The sequence below is a fragment of the Platalea leucorodia genome (assembly GCF_965183815.1).
Source record: "Platalea leucorodia genome assembly, chromosome: 1".
Taxonomy (NCBI): Eukaryota; Metazoa; Chordata; class Aves; order Pelecaniformes; family Threskiornithidae; genus Platalea; species Platalea leucorodia.
In genome coordinates this window covers 81,721,244-81,739,335 of record NC_138823.1, presented here as the reverse complement: position 1 = coordinate 81,739,335, position 18,092 = coordinate 81,721,244, and the positions used below count along the sequence as shown (strand labels likewise).

At 39.6% G+C, this 18,092-nt stretch overlaps 1 protein-coding gene across 3 annotated transcripts in view; it reads right to left on the bottom strand.

The window, feature by feature from the left end:
• The window catches only part of TRIO (trio Rho guanine nucleotide exchange factor), a 258,160-nt gene that overhangs the window by 175,299 nt on the left and 64,769 nt on the right, over window positions 1-18,092 (bottom strand). For all 3 annotated transcript variants that reach the window (XM_082318867.1, XM_082318868.1, XM_082318869.1), the window contains exons 2-3: window positions 9,948-10,022; window positions 2,508-2,622 (exon numbers count right to left, since the gene is read on the bottom strand). In XM_082318867.1, the coding sequence (XP_082174993.1) occupies window positions 2,508-2,622; window positions 9,948-10,022 (190 nt within the window). The remainder of the gene's footprint in view (window positions 1-2,507; window positions 2,623-9,947; window positions 10,023-18,092) is intronic.

Genomic DNA, 18,092 nt, shown 5'->3' with positions numbered 1-18,092 from the left:
ACTATCAAAAGGGACCAAATGTCCATTGTTTGAGTACATGAGTCACTTTCAGGGATGTGACTAATGTAAAAGCAATTCTGGAGTTCATGTGGTGAGGTTTTCAGAGTGTCCAAGAAGTAGGGAAGCTTCACCGGCATACTTCACACAGTCTCATTGGCCACATTGTAGAAAGATGAGTTATGACTGATACAGGAGAGCAGAAGAGCTTCTGAAAGAAGTGATAATACAAGTTCCTTTGAAGAGTTTTTTTAAAGTTGGTTTAATTAAAAAAACCAAACCCACAAACCACCATTTAAAAAAGTTTATCAAGATAAATACTGGCTGTCCCACCTGCCCATAGGAATGCTAAAAATGGCAATGGTAGCAGAAAAATACATTAAAATTGACGAGCTTGGAATACACGCAGGCTACAACGTACAATTTTCTGACCATGGTGAAAATGTTTTCTAACAGCCTCAAAAGATTAAAGGGCAAAACTAACTACTGCTTTAAAGATACACCCATTATTGAAAGGCTACATGCTATCATACAAGTGCTGCTCGGCCCATCCCTATCCCACCACATAAACTGAGCATTGCGTGAGGAGGAGTGCTTGCCACTAATTTACGAGGTACACATCTACTGGGGTGTACAAAGCAGCCCCCCATCATGTGATACAATACAGATGTGTCCTCCCGTCACGTGGCCCCCCATCATCTGAAAAAGATGAATCTCTTTTGGCCAAGGATCACAAATATTGTTCTAGGAGGCTTTAGCCAGCCAAGGTCATCTGTTAGGTGAACTTGAACTACAGCCCAGTCAGCACTGATGACTTCAGTTCAGCAGTATGTTTAAATCAGATAAATTGTCAAATTTGTAAAATTGTGAGACTGAATCACCTTAAGTGTTTAGATCTCTTGCCAAACAACTGATACCTCTGAATCTTCAGCTACGTAGAGGAATAGTACTGCAGTAACTAATAGACAGAACAAATGTTCGGGACTATTTGTACTGATTGGGACTTCTTAATTAGCAAGAGTTGCATGATCAGTCTCTAAAACATAACTTTTATGAAAACGATTTGCTTTTAATAAAGCTCCTTTTATTCTCAAAGCTTTGCCGTGCTTACAGAGATATAAAACCTGCACTAACTTTCTTTTCATTTTAAATCTATTGATGCTAAGCTAACATACATCTCTTGCCAAAGGATCACTGTATTTTGCCAGATTATCTCTAGAAAACTCTCTCGGGCATATTTTGATGCATATTTATCTATTAAGTTCTCTAGTAACTTGAAGCTCTAGAGAGCTAGAATACATCTCAAACATTCAAATGTGAAGTCAAGTTATTTCAGAAGTAAAAATCTCAAGCCTTCTTCCCGTCCTCCTTCCTCTACCTCCTCAAAAGCCCCAAGTTAAAAAAAAAAAAAGTACTAAACAGTCCTCCACTTCAAAGTGAAATAAAGACTACAATAATTGAATTAGCAACAACTGCTCTTAAGGAAGGCCATACACACTGTCAACTAGATGCCTTGAAGTTATTTTTACAAAAGCACTTTTGTCAATCTGAAACTGACATCTGATGGTGCAAAGACGACTGCCTATAAATTAACATATTACATATTACAGAAATACAGAAGATATTGCATTCAGGGGTGTTGTTCAAGGGATTTTTTTTCAACTGTAATGACAACTGCCCTTTGAGGACATTGGCAAACATATTCAAGCACAGTCAGCATTGCTCCAGTCTGCACCAAATGCTGGCAGATTCTGAGATGGACCTAAAGTCAGGGTCTTACAATCATTTTTGTCCCCAATTCAGTTATTACTAGGAACAAAGTTCTATGTGAACAAACTTTTTTACATATATATAATATATAACTTTACATATATACATATATATAAAACTTATGACTGTATATATATACAGAGACTAGCACTGGATTTGACTTCTGCCGATTTATTTAAATAGCACATTGTAATTCATAGCTTAAATTGTTGATAATACAACGATATCAGTATTTTTCACAAATCTCCACAGGTTCATCTGAGACCTGTACAAGCAATCTTACATATCTCTCTCCTGGTTATTCCTGTGCTATATCAGGACACTATAACTTATCTAATACAAATAACAGTTAGGAGTGTTGTGTTGACTTCAGTCCACACAAGGCATATTGTGAATGATGACCAGCATGTTTCTAATTATTGATGTACTGAAAGCCTTTGAGTTGTATTCGCAATCTTCAACACAGTGACAGCAATATGGCATGGCAGTGCCATTTCCAAGACACAAACTAATTCCAGCTAAAGGCCACCAGCCTTTCTGCCAACAGCCTTCCTTCTACAAGGCAGAGTAATTATTTAGGTCTCTTCCAAAAAGCAGTTTGAAAACAGTAACTGACAGAACTTGGTATGAATTTGCTCATTTTCTTAACCTGTTCAGTTTTCTAGCTTGTGGGTGTACTGCAACATAATCCATTTATTTTGTTTTATAGCTTCAGCGCTTATCAAGTGACCATCACTTACCTAGGAATACACGCTAGGTATGAAATTAGTCTTCTAAGGTCTTCTTGCCGTATTCTATCATGATTACTACGAGCTGGAAACGTTAGAATGGGACCTCCACGCTTATCTCTGCCACCTGAAAAATTAAACATGTTAAAAGTCCCCAGAGCATAACACCATTCTTGTTTACAAAACTAGTCTTCGGAATACTTTTGGAAAACTTAAGTCCTACACTGTTTCATGAATATCCACTTAAAAAGAGAAGTGATTTAAACATCAACACTGTCATTTAGAGACCAGTTTAAAATTGATTTTTGGGACTATCAATCAGCATATTGTCACAATTCCTACAATGAGGAAGTATCTGTCAAAAAAACCAAAACAAAGAATAACCATAGCATTATACTTACACATTACAGTCACATTCAAGTCTGACTGGCAGTATGACATCTCCAGTAATGGTGCTTTGTTAGGTATTTAACTTTTGAATCAGCAATTGTACAGATTAAATTTAAATACGGAGTTATGCTACTTTGTAGGCAAGTATATAGAGGATACTCAGCATTCACTTCATTACTAGCACAGAATTTAGGTGTACACTATTTCACACCCAATGCATATACTAGATGAGTAGATGGATACTATTTAAGCATTTTATTTATATTTTTATTCTGTTCTGATATGCAGATTCTCAATTGTCAGTTTATAGTTGTTAATTTTATTAGCAATGTGGGAAATTCTGAACCCGCTTAATATGTGAGGCAAAAAATCTGACTTTGTGAGGTTTCACTTAAACATATTCATCTCATTCGTTAAATTGCACAGACATACCGTAGTTAAACATTAAAATGCAATTTTATATCCAACACCTTGCTAGTGACAATAAAATGTTACCATTACTGAATGCTAAATTCAAGTCAGTAGGCTGTCTTTATCAACACTTTTATAATAGCACAGACACATTCTTACAAGCTAAATTTCACATGTATGTTCTCAACCACAGATGTGTCAACTGTTTTCTCCTGTCCCATGGAAACAGACAAAAACACTATCCTCCATCCTGAATGAATTCTTATTGTAAATCAGCTCCTCATTGTAAATCCACGTTACTAAACAAAGTTTTAAAAAAATCCCTTAGAACGGAAGGTCAAAAGCAAATGAATAAAACCAGTCACTCAAAAATTCATCACTATCCTTCCCAACACAGTCTGCGTGTGCTTGCTAGAGACACTAAGCCTCGCCATCAAGGTCTCCAGGGATTGTCTGCACTGGACATGTTCCCTGTGAGGCACCAAATGAAACCCAGAAGAGGCAAAAGCAGCTCTGAATTTCTGTCAAGCTGCAATGCCAGAAACCTGAACTTGAAAGAAAATTCATATCTTCCATGATCCTCTTAAGTGGGACATGAGATTAAAAACAATTGAGTTGTCTCATTCTAATGGAGAGAGGCAAGTCTGGTCTTGACCATCCTGACCCACTTGCCCAGCAGAGAGCTTTGAGGATTTTTACATAGCAAGTGACACGATAAAAACAAGGCAGAAGCCACATGAGAGAGGAAGGATAAATGACAAGACTCAGAGCCCAACAGCCCAGGCATCCACTCAGCTCCAGAGCGATCACTGGGCTCCAAAGCTACCAAACTCAGCTGAAAGTCTGTTGCAGTCCTTAATGCTCTCCTCAGTGCACTGCAGGCCATCAGCTACAGATCTTAAAAATTTACATTTCAACTTGTAAACGCTACTGATTCCAACTCCCCAGAAAAAGTGCTCAATTGCTCAGGATGGAAATTCTCTAAAAAGCAGCAGCTAGCAGGGAAGAGCACAGGAGGCTGAATTGCCTTTAACACTCTCTAAGCTTTTTAAACAAATGCCTTGTTACACGCAGTCACCGCAGATCAGTCCTCCGGGCCTTTCCCATGCAGCAACTCCTGTAACAAGTGATTTTCCAACATGGCAGAGGAAAGAACCCTATATTCTTTATGTCATTTCAGATGCCACTTCACTTGGCTCCCAGCTCCACAGACACCCCAGAGAAAACCCATTTTTAAAGTATGGTGCTTAAATTTCTGATAAATCATATCCTGAAATTTTTGTACATTGGAGACAAAAATCTGCCACACAAATTTCAAGTCTAGATGAGTAATGAAGAAATTAATACACCTGTGATTTTTGGTGAAAAGAATTTCACTATCCGATCTTAAGCCAGATACCAAAATTGTAAATATTAAGCAAAAAAGTCCCTAAGACTTGTTTTTTTCATCAGCTATACCAAAAGCTTTCTTAGGTCTTTTCCAATAACTCACTCTCATTTCCTTTTCTCCTGATGCTCCTGTGTCATACACAAACAGGAATGTTAAAAGCAACAATGTATGAGACATCAGGTGGGAATTTCCTGTCTCACAATAGTCTTTATCCAACTCAACCTCCTATTTGTCTTGGTTTAATAAAAACATATTAAGCTACTATTTTCATCAGTGAGACTTCCATTTTTACCACCTTCCTTTTATATAAAACCACCACAGTACTGAGATATTCTCTCTGTTTATGCCAAGATGTGTCATATGAGTAGCTGATCAACTCACATGAGTCACCCAACGTGAATCACTTCTGTCTAGTGCACATCACTAACAGCAGTCTTGTCAATGGTCTCCAAATGGCACCAAAATCCAACAGTGCAGTTTTTTCAGGAAATGCCTTTTTACCTAGTTTCACAGTACTTAGGTAAAGCTACAAGCTTTTATGGCATGTTGAAAAGCAGGACAAGTTATCAAGTTCTGTTTCCTCATATGAAACCAAGATAATTGCACCTTGTAAGAAAATGCTCTCCTCGCGTAAGTATGTGTAGAGATGTAAGAGTATCTGTACTCCAACAGACTTCAGTTTAAACTGAACAAAAAAACTGCATCCAAGACTCCATTCGTACTTCATGGTTATACCTCCAAGAGGCTCTTCTATTTCAGGTGGTGAGACACCCAATACTCAAGCAGATTATTTCCCAGTTAGATGAAAATCAGTTCAAGGAAGCTTTTTCTCTTCCCCCCATGCCTGCCTCCCCCCCCCCCCCCCCTTTTTTTTGGTTTTGTTATTTTTTGAGAACCACTCTGTTGGCAATTTCAGAAAAACAACACAGGATTCACAGGGAAGCTGCACCCAAGCATTTGCATTCTACACATCAAGTAATTTTGCTACTTTGACCAATACGAGATACAGCAGTCCAGTCTGTCAGACTGGTTTCATGAAGGACAAGTATTTCCAATACAGAATTTATTCCAGCATCAATATGTACAGGTACCAGAATTCAGGCTAGCTTGGTGAGCTTTGGGACTTTGCAGTTATCAACCTACATACAGCAAGATGTACTTCACAATACTTCACAGAAGTATTTGTTCTTCTCTACTTCCTTGCCTCCTGCCCTAGCAAAAAAACAAAAAAAACCCAAACAAAAAACAAACAAAAAAAACCCCACCCCCAAAATACCCACTTCAAGATCCGTTTCAGAACTGAATTCTCAGAGACTACATCTCTCCTTCTCACTCCAACTGTCATCCAATCAACTTTACCTTTCTTTAATAGTTTGAGCATCACAGCTACACTAACATATTTTAAGATATGCAAGGAACACACAGATTTTAACAAGTCCAGATGACTTATCTGCACCATAGTCCTCATTTGTACATTCTTTGTTCTACAAAATTTAGTGGGTTTTCTTTGGTGGTTTTTTTTTGGTGGTTTGGTTTTTTTTGGTGGAGTTTTGTTTGTTTGTTTGTTTTTGGTTTTTGTTTTTTTTTTTAAAGCTATCGTGGCTGGTGCTACAGATAACAGAGGCAAGGAAAAAGAATTGTCTTCCATCTAAATCCATCTTCAGATACACTAGATTATGAAAAATCCACTCATTTTTTTCTTTTACAAAAACACATCATTAACAGCTCAATAAAGGGGATTAAACAGGATTGTGATGATGGAGGAGAAAGCAAAAGTGAATCACATCAGATCTACTGTGATTTGTGCCAGAGGAAAAGCAACTACTGAAATAGTTCTTTCAAAGTAATGAAGTACTCAGACTGTGCAAAGAAAAAGAAATTATGTTGAGTAGATCTGTTAAATATATCCAACTGAAAACAAAGGAAAGGAATAAATGAAAAGCAAAGACTGAAACAAAGCAATATAGAACTACAGCCTAACTCAGGCTAACACAGATCGAAGAAGTATCTGTTGGAGGAGAAAAGGGAAACTCTCATAAATACAGTTTAATCACAACATTGTACACTTGGAGTAAAAGTGGCACCTCTGTGGGAGGTATCTGCTACCAAGAGCTTTAACTTCATTAAAACACCAAGATTTCTGATTGGATCAAAACATCATCTCAAGAATGGCTTAGGAGATACCTATGGTGGAAACAGTTGTTGCCCCTTGTCTTCTCCATGTAGCTCCTTGCGAAGGGAGCACCTCCATCCTCTTTGTAGCTGCCCTTTAAGTACTGGAATACTGTGATAAGGTACCCCCTGAGACTTGACTTCTCCAGGGAGAAAAGACCTAACTCCTTCAGTCTTTCCTCGTAAGGCAGGTTCTCCAGCCCTTTGATCATCTTTGCGGCCCTCCTGTGGACCCTCTCCAGCCTGCTTGCATTTCTCTTTAATTGTGCAGACCAGAACTAGATCCAGTACTCCAGGTGCGGCCTGAAAAGCACTGAGTAGACTGGGATCATCACATCTCTACCTCTGCTAGTAATGCCCCTGTGGATGCAACCCAGGATCCAATTTGCCTTTGTTGCTGCAGCTGCACCATGCTGACTTATGTTCAGCTTGTTGTCCACCAGGACCCCCAGGTCGCTTTCAGCAAGGCTGCTCCCCAGCCGCACAGACCCTAGCCTGTACTGGGGTGTTTGGTTATTCTGACCCGGGTGCAGGACTATGCGCTTGGCTCTGTTAAACTTCATACTGTTCTTGCTAGCCCACTCTTCCAGCCTGTCCAGGTCTCTCCATAAGATGGCTCACCCTTATATGTCCATCTCACAATAAGCTGGTCTCAAGAAGTGCCTAAGAAAGTCTGCATTGCGGAAGGATCAGTGCCTTTAGTATTCTAAGAACACAAAGATGAATACACTGCTATACAGCCCATACTTACTCATTTAACTTGGAGAAGGAAGGTCTCGGCAGAGAACAGACTGAGGAAGTGAACTGAGGATCTCAAACACTCCATGAATTTTTTTCAGTGTTATTTGTGTAACTTTCCTGCTCTATAAAAAAGAACCATTTTTTTGCACTGTTGATTGTCATACTTTATTTCTACCTGAGAAAGTACTTGACAATCAACAATGAACACGTTGCAACAACTGTACCAGGACTCCAATATAAATGAGGGAGAACAAAATACAAAAATTATAGTGATGTTTGTGGATGCCTGAGGCTTAATGGGACTATTAGAGTTTTTAGTAGAGATAACTAAGTTATCTTTAGATAGAGTTTTAATAGAGATATCCCCAACGTATTTGTCCTACTCCTTCTACAGCCCTTAACCAGTTATTGTACTTAAAATATTAAAACCAAGTACTTCAGCAAAAGTTGTACTTTTAAAGAAAAAAAATTAGGTACATTGAAAATCTCTCTAAGTCAGTAATCTAACAGTCTTCCTTAGCTTTGTGTTCCCAAGTATAAAGCTTGACAGTTCTAGTTTCACAATGGTAAAGCCCTAGTGGTGGTGGCAGTGGTGTGTGTGTGCGTGCGCACGTGTGTGTGTTGGTTGTTTGTTTTGTTGTGGGTTGTTTGTTTTTTTAAAAATCACTTGCACTACTAATGTATCTTATTTCATTTGAGCTCCACTTGCAATGAAAATGTGAAACGACGGATTTTGGCAGATCAGTTCCGGCCAGTCTTGCTGCCTACCGCTGTTTGCTCCATTCTTCTGTCAGAAGATGCTACCTTCACACAGGCAAGTTGGCAACTGCTTCTTCCTGCCCGCACTTCATCTGCTCTGGGTCATAATCCATCATCTCCCCTTAAATTTATCTTCAGCTTTCATTCGGCCCACTTCACTTTCACTGAATTAATGCCTTTTGAGAATGCCATATGCTTACAAATTAACATTAGAGAACACCTATCATCTTTCAGATCCCTTCTAAGGGATCTAAACTAAGTTCTGGACAACTTGGAAATTCAGAAGTTTTGGAATGGAAACTGACTACATTTTCATTAAGCGCCATAAAGTGAGGCCCAGAAAAACAGTAATGAGGGATAGAAATATTGTGCTTAACTCCCTTTTCTTCTCTTCTTTCCCTCTGAAAATAAAGTTTTAAGCAAGACTTCATCAGCACTACAATTCATAAGCAGAAGAACTGGGAGTTCCCACACTACCAGGGAAATTGCCTCTGGGCATTCTGTTGTATCATTCATTACAGTAGCCAGGACCTTTAAAAAAAAAAGACAGGATGAAGTACTGTGAACTACACACTGTAGAATCATAGAATCATAGAATTGTTTAAGTTGGAAAAGACCCTTAAGATCGAGTCCAACCGTTAACCTATCACTGCCAAGTCCACCACTAAACCATGTCCTCGAGCACCATGTCTACCCAACTTGTACTTGCAAGCATCAGCATCCCTGCACAGCAAATCTCTGAAGAGTGCAATTTCAGGGATCATTTTGTATGTTTTAATATTTACAGATAAGAGCTTTATTTTTGGAGTTCTTGACAAATTATTTATCCAAAAAAAAAAAACCCCTTTCAAATCTGAGACTGTCCTCTAAATCATTTGACACTAAGATTATGGCAAAGAGAATGATGTTTAATCCCAACAGATTTGGAAGTACTTACTACAAAAAGTCACACCAAAACGCAGTTTACAAGAATAAGCACTTCAGCCATCATTCCACCAAGTAAAGTTACTTACCAAGTTACAGAAAATGTTATGATGATACTCATTCATCTAAACCCCACTTTTAAATCCTCTGCTATTCCTCATTAGGTAACCAACCAACTTCAATGTGTATGCTGGAGATAGCTAAAATTAGATGCTAACTCATTTCACCATGAAGATACTGTGTGCTTCAAAAGCTACGCACTGAAATTTCACCTCTGCAACAGAGATATTTCTCCAGTGCCTCAGATGGGCAAGTAACAAAGCCATCTCTATAAACTCTCCAGCAGAAGAACCAGAAGAAAGAGAAGGAATATGACTACAGTACAGCAGGTTGTTCTAGGTTGTTCTAAATAATGCTGTTGGATATGCTGGAGGGGACAGGACACGACCAGGACGACAACAAGCAGTATGTTCCACATTCAACAAAACACATATCTTCTTTATTACAGATCCTTTCACAATGCTTATGTTATGTTTGGGATATCCAACTAGAACAGGTGCTACCCTAGCTTTCCATGACTTTTGCAATGATATTAAAAGTATTTAAAATACTTTACATGTGACTAAACACAGTTACGCGTTCCACACAGAAGAAAATAACTGTACCTGAAAGGTATGCAACTTTTTCCTTTAAAATTGGCAATACTTCCATAGCCTTCATTTCATCATTTTTGCGAAACCCTGAAAAAAGGAAGAGACAAGATAATTAGTCAGAAATTCAGACAAGCTCAGCTTCTACATTTAATGAATGCACTGTAAAACATTTACCTTTGGAATACGATCTGAATGTTATGATTACAGAATTAAGATAACCTTACAGTAAAAGGCTGCAAAAAAAGAAACTAAACTTTAAAATATATTAATGAACAAGCCATCGCTTTGACTAGCTTAACACAAATAGCATGGTCTGTTAGCAAGCCTCAGTAGAAAACAGGATACTGGAATTAGCCTTTTTCATCAGTAACTAAAAACTATCAGTTGGATCCTGTTGCTTTTAAGCATTTCAAATTCCACTCTCACTTTTTGTTCCAGCAGAGAGTAGTATCAAGCTAGTAAGAGTAGTACCTTTAGAACAATTACTGGTCAAAAACCCCCCAAAAAACAGAAATATCACACAAAATTCCCAAACCCCCAAAAAACACCACACAAAAAGACCCACCAAGACACCCCAACACTATTTACATAGAACTTCCCTTATGCCACTTGTGTAAGCAGAATTAGGAGATAAAGCTCTCACCTGTGTCTTTTCTGCTGCCTGACAGGAGCAGCATTTTGTAACAGAGAGCATATTTTGTCATGTTAACTCTATACACCCATAGAGTTTGAAATGGTCCCCAAGGTGAGTGATTACAGTCAATGTTGCAAAGCAGCATATCACCAGCTTGTCCCTCCTCTCTATTTCCATTACATTTTTGTGGCCAGATTCTAAACTTCTCCCTTATTAAAGAAGGGCAATTTAGGAAGCATTTTATTTATGACCTTATATTCCAGATTGACCTGTACAATACAGAATTGGTCCCTTTTGGGCCAATCTTGTTCATCTTACAAAAATTGGGCGGTTTTGTACCCACACTTCAACTATCTGTATGATCCTTCCCAGTCTCTTTGGATTCACGTGCTTTTTTAAAAATCTTGTTTCTGAAGAAAGTACCTCTTCTGGGGTAAGTGGGAGGCACTTACTTCTCTATCACTGCTGAAGGCCAGAAGTGCTGTTAAGTAAGACAGCCCAAATAGCCTGCTACAACACAGTAGTTGTGTTCCTTAAAATCAACAGTTTGAGCTATTTAGAAGGTAAAATAAGCTTCTTAATTATTTATCGTTTCAGGGGAATCTTACAAGAGCAAGCTCTGGTATACATGTGGCAGTCTTTTCTAAAAGACGGTGGTTTTCCTCTGTGCAAAAGGGCCACAATCCCTCTAGAGATGGCAGCAGAGGCTGTCATTGATGCCCAGTAGGGAGGGCATCATTTCTGTTCCTCCTTAAAAATATCCAAATGTTTCCTATCCTCTGGTCACAGGCTCTGAGCTTTCACGAAAGAGCTGTGCACTTCAGAGCTAAAATCTGAAGGTATCGTACTGGTGTAATCAAGTAACGTAAGATTTGTAAATATGGGCATCATATATGTAAATTACATCACAGTGTTTCTATTCCAGCCAGCAACATTGAGACTTCTATGCCACTACAGTATCTAGTTATGGGCACCACCCTTGAAAACAGACCCAGGACACACCAAACAGAACACCCAAGGGGCAAAGATGGCCCGGTGCCATGAGCTGACATACATGTCACGAGCTATAAGGAAGGACTAAACCAAATGACACTGTTTGGTCTGAAGAACAGAGAGGAGACATGGTAGCAGTCCTCAAAACACATAAAGTCTAATGGTGGCACAAGTAAGCTGGCTAGAATTACAGCAACAGGTTTACGTCAGGTGGTAGGAAGTTTTGTGAAGGAAAGAACTGTGAAGCAGCACACGGGATTGCCTGTGGAAGATTATGGACTATCCATGACTGGGGATTTTTTTAAAAATACATTTAGACAAATGTCTGTCAGCAATGGGTCCCTCCAGTTCACTGTAACTGAAGTGTTCAACCAGGACATTGTCTCAGCACCCACAGATTACAAACAAAAGCAAGCTAAACAAATCCTCTTCCAGCCATTAGTTAGTTCCCTGTTTTTCCATGAACACCACAAACCAAAAACAAAACCAAAATTTGATACACTTTCTCAGAAAGGCTAGACCAGGAAAACTGGTTCCTTGAGTAACCATGCTGCATGGAGGGTTTCTACACAATGGACAATATTTTGCAAATACACAGCAACTCCAGACCAACAAAGCAGCAGAGGGACACAGCTATCTCCTTCACATTTGCGCTTAGACTCTCAGGAGTCTAAGACAGCTCCAAAGGAATCTCTTGCGTTGTTCCTTCCTCCAGACTACTGGCTATGGGTTATCAACCTTTTAATGACACTGCCTACAATTTTGTTCCTACTAAGTCTTCATTTAGTATGGACTCAAGCTTTAAACAACACTTTAAGAAAAACCTTGGTCTTAAACAACTCATCTAAAAAGACAGCAGATACCTTTTTCCACCTTGAAATATTTGGGCTTCAGTTGACTGCTAAGGCATACAGGCACACTTCTGGAGTTACCCTTTTTTTTTTTTTTTAACGTGCTTTGAGCTACCTGCCATAAGCTTAATGCCAATTTAGCATGCTCAGCTTTCATATCAACCATAGTGATTCCTTTTCTTTACAGTAAATTTAGAGGTAGAAAACACTTTCTCCTCACCTAAAAAGCATGCAGAAACTAGTGCTGTACTTTGCTGTCTATCTTAGCTCAAAATTACCCAAGACACTGACGTTACCGCAACTTGCTTGCTTGGATTTCTAAGCCCTTAAACTGCTTCACCTCAGATGATGCACAGTAGCTGCATATTTTACTTTGCCCGTGGCATGTAAGAAGCGAGAAACATTTAGCTAGCGTTTCTTTGATTATTAAGGGGCTGCTCAAGGTAAACACCCTAGCAAATACGTTAGTGCTTGGCTCATGTTCTGGATCTGCATATCCTTAAGGCTGACTGCCTCGGATTATCATATTCCTGCTGCTCTAAACAGCCTATTTTTATTCCAGTTCTGCAGTGTTAAAGCTTAACTAAAAAGACTGTGGGGATTACAACTGACGAAAGAATGCTGGGGAGCAAAGAGGGTGAATACGGCAAGAAATTATCATATATTTTTATCTCCAACAGAGCAGTAATAAAACAAAAAAACAGCAATCTAAGCAGGTCCTAAGGGCTTGGGGTGGGTGTCCCCCCCTTTTTTAAAGCCTCTACACCACACAACATTTGCGATTATGAGGATTTCGTTTAAAAAAAAAAAAAAAGGCATTTACCGCACTCAAACGAAATGCCATAAATATCTGCACCAATCTCTCCCTACACAGCTCAGCAACCTCCGCGCCAGCCGGCTGCATCACATGTTCCTGGAGGTGATGTCATCCTTCCCCAGCCGGCCGGCTGCAGCTCCCGCCACCGCGGTGCGGCTGCAGTGCCCGCAGCCCCGTCACCCACCGCGCAGCCCACCCCACCACGGCGGCGATGGGACGAGCAGAGCTGTCAGCAGCAGACTCGCTCCCGGCGTGGCGAGCTCAATGGAAGAGCACGACCCAAGCCTGCATGGCGCAGCCTGGCAAGCACGAAATACAAACGGGCTTTCATTCCCATGGCACACGTTTCTCTTTTGAAAGCACGATCTATATGAATATATGGCACATACTTAGGCTTTTCCTTTCACTATCCAGTTCACCTAATAAGGCATTTTTATTTTTAAAAATGTGGTTTTTAATAATAAATCCTATGCTAGTATCTTTCAAAGACAATTTTAGTCTTAAACAGGAAAATCACCCTTGATATTTTCAATACCTATTAAAGGAATACTCATTTTACAGTTTCACATTTTTAATAGGTACTATATGCCCTTCTGTTGTCTCATGCATCATACAGACACTTTGCCCTAACTACCAGTCAAGAGGGAAGAAGCTCAAATCATGCTAATTAATATTCAACTTCAGTAGATTAAGTAGCACACGACTAAGTAGTCCATTTCAATTTAAGAGGGGTTTTTTCCCCCCTTGAAGCTTCCAGAATTACACAATCCCCTAAGTTGTAGCAATACAGACTTCTACTAAAACAGTCTGTTATCAAAATGTTGTATCACACAACTAAAGATCTTGAAAACATGCAAACAAGAAAGAAGCAAAAGTCACCTAAACTTTTTATACATATGTATACACTGGGAAATGAAGAAGTCTTACCCACAAACACACCATTTCCTCTTTGCCCCCACGACTTCAGAGACAGAAGACACCATCATCCAGCCAAATTTAACAAACTAAATTGTCTATACTAATCCTTTTTCTCATGCTGTATGAAGCTAAGATATTTTGCTGCAATATACTAATTTATCCAAGTTGAAAGACCCATGAAAAGACAGCATTCCTGGGTAGAGATATCACCCCTAGGAGGTTTCCGAGAGCCCTTTACCCAAATGGCCAGAGCAGCCCCCTCTCACTTGGGCTGCAAGTCTTCCCAAATCCCATGGCGAAGAGCTGGCTCCAGAGCTGCACATCCACCTGCCCTGGAGACAGAAGAGTAACCCAGCATAAAGGAGCCACCTTTTGCCTGGAAATCACAGCGTTCCTGTAACTCTGCTGCTCCCCTGTGTACTCAACGTGCTGAAACTTCCCACCGGCACTGAAATAGGGGGAGCAAGTCACTTTTAGAGCAGTAACAGAAACCGGGTACCCTGTGTGGTAGTTCCTGCATCCAAGACAAATGCTGTACTAGTCTAAGGCTGAAGCGTCCTTCAGACACAGGAAACAACGTAACTCTGTTAATCATCCTGCACTGCAATGATCAGTAACTAGTCAGCCACACAATTAAAGGGAGCAGATAAAAGTGCCTTAAACATATCTTTTAAGCTAACAATTTGATTACAGAACTGCAATAACAATAAACAATGAACAATGTTGGAAACGGCTTCCCCAAAGATGCATCACTGCCCCAGGAACATAGAAGTCTTTGTTACTTTGAAGGTATCTTCAGTGATGTTCATCATTCAGTTATGGCAACAAACATAAATTACAGAAACAGAAATTAAGACAGCGAAAAGGCTCAGAAACTGAGCAGCATCTCTTTGCTAAGAGGTTGACACAGCACTCGTCCAGTGCTGTCACACACAACTGACTTGAAACTTTTCTGAAAGATGTCTAGAAAAAACACAAACAAAAAAAGGGAATGCTCTCATCCTGAAAACTCGCACCTTTAAGAACACAACTGCTTTTCACCTTGCAACATAAAACAAGACCTTTTCACAGGCGCAAACAAAAAAAGCCAGACTCAACCCAGAATACGTCAATGCTTTAGGCTCTCTTCGGACTTCAGAAGAATGACTCCATGTGTTGTGTCATCGACAGTAGGCAAGTGCCTTATCTGCCAGGCTGCTCCTTCCAGCAGCAGCCTTCTAATCCCCACCTCTTCTTTGACAGACATCCCATCCCAAACCAGAGAAACCTCTTTCCCTGAGTTATTTTCTAACAGAGCGCTCTCTCCGTTTCAGAAGACCTGCTCTAGTGGGCTTCTGCTCAAAAATCCACACGCTATGCTAAGTTCTATAGGAAGGGAAAATAACACATGGAAACTGCAATAGCAGCACTCAGAACTGCTACGTTAACGCCACAGTTTAGGTAATTAGGGAGTTAAGTAACAATCAGACTGATTTAGGTTAGTCCTAAGTGGAAAGAAATATTTGCTAGGAGATGAGAGATAAAAACTTCCATGGGTGGGGAAGAGCCCGTTTCCTAGCCAAGCAGCAACTTCCAGCATCTAGGTAAGGCAGCAGGAACTGCATACCGTTCTGCACAACTCCTTGCATCCACTGGTCCCTTTGTGTTGATTAAGCTTCACCTTGGAACAGAAAATCTCAAAACTGTAGCTAGTTAACCTTTAAGCAAAAAGAATCCAAAATGTTGCTGTCTTTAGCATTTCCTGGATTTCACAGCATGAATGATATCAACTACATGACTCTGAAATCTGAGCTATTCCTCCCTTTAATTGTAAAGCCATCCTAGCTATATTTCAAGAGAAATTGCCTTCTAGTTAATTAAGTAAAAAGGAAAAAAAAACAAAAGAAGGCATAAAGAAGCTCAAATGTAATAAAATCAGTGCATTATTAGACTGATTAAGGTTTCATTATTTACACCTCCACCCCCCCCAGTATCACAAGATGATGACGACATTAATTTTAAATCCTGGAAATTCATAGGTTTATTCAACTTGGCTTACCAGTTAACAACTGTATATGATAAACCCCAGCTGCAAGTTAATTTATACACTACCTCCCATGTTATTCAAGTGTCCAGAAAGAGAGCACAAAGTAGGTTCCTGTAAAGATGAGAAAGAAAACTGAACTTTCATAAAGCAGAAAATGGCAAAAAACAGCACTAATTGATAATACAACCCAAAGGGTTGGCAAAGGGAAGCAAAAGGTAATTAAAGTTACTGCATGTATAGGATTACTGATTGCTTTTCTTGATTTTAACTCAAGTATTTTAAGTGCCAATTTCAATGTTATGGTAGGCTTAACTATAAATTCATACTTTTGTAAGCAAGTAAAGGATTCATAGAGCAATCAGAGCTGTCAATTCACCAACTGCACTGTTATCGCTTCCCGTTATAGACATTGCCTATATTCATTGCTGCTCAGCAATCTCACGCCATCTTTCACATTGCAACAAAGCAAGAGAATTCAGGGAAATTATGGCAAAGACTGCAATTCTTGTCTCTTCTCTGAACCTTCCTGAGCTTGCAGATGACCAGTTTCAAAAGGTATAATGGCAATTCATCTCAGAAAGACTAACTTTTAAGTAGGCCCGTCATGGCATCTTTAAGATCATACACCATTCTTTTTAGGAACAAATGAGGAACTACCAGCAGGGTTTTTTTAAATGACATACAGATCACTGGGCAATATTAGTAACCTTGGCATTCATCATTTATTCATTCACTTTTTCCTCAGTCCAGATTCTAAAGCCCCTAGGTGACCCCAACAAGGACACAGCTTAGAGGCATTTAACCACAAGGGCATGATTTCAGTGTTGTTCCAGCAGCCACAGTCATGAGCTTAAGCAAAATATTTGTCGTAGCCAATAACTATTCATTTAACGTTAAGAACCCAGTTCTGAATTTAAAGCAATTCCAATGACGTGAGTACACTTTTGACTCCCTTCAGCGCTGATTAGGCTCAAGATCCACTCATCGGAAAACATTACACCTTCAAACTCTCACTTTAATCACAACAGCTCACAGAAATGTCCCTCCTCTTCCTGTTTTGTTTTGCATCCTATGGACTCTCCATATGTGCTGCAGGGAATTGTACCACATCACTACTGAGCTGGTATGCAGTGCTACCGCATGGCAACTGGGACCTCACAGAAGTGGACAGCTTAGAAACTGCCTTGAAGTAAGAAAATGAGATTCATTAGATGGTTACTAACTCTTTAAGCCACTTTCAGTTTTTGTCATTTTTGCTAAATGTAAGAGGTTCTCTCTTACCATTTTTAACAGCTCTGTGGTTTGTCCTGACACCAGGACGCACCTCTCCTCACTGTAAATTATGGGGGGAGCACAATGTCACACAGAGGGATGTGGGACAAGAAAAGGCTACTAGTGTAGTTGACAGCAAATACTCAAGCAAGATCAAATTCACTGACTGAGTGACGGTCCTTTTCTTGGAAGCTTACATACTCATCTATTCCTCAGTTAAGAAAGAGCAGTTACTGGGAAAGTAGCTACCTCAGGCTTGTACTGCAAAACTTGTTGAAGAGCTGCCTTAAGAACGGAAGTTGAAGAAAACTCCAAATCCTAAATCTGCCATTTCCTTTTAACTGGGTAACAGGAACCTTAGCGAGTTATCCATATTTTGTAGTGAGGTCCTTTCTGACCTGAATTACCCTTTCATCCTATGAAATGTGCAAGCCAGAAGTACAAACGCCCATTTTTCAATTGAAACTTAAGATGAGACAATCAAAATCTGATCAGTTTCCCTGCTTGGAAGTGAAAGGAACCGTGTTTTTAAATTTATCTGTCCACTTGGGATGTTCAATCTGTTCCTGCTGTCCTACCGACATTGTTGGGAATTCGTTTGTTTTGGTGGGAACTGCTCATCCATTTCTAAGCACTGTGATATTCC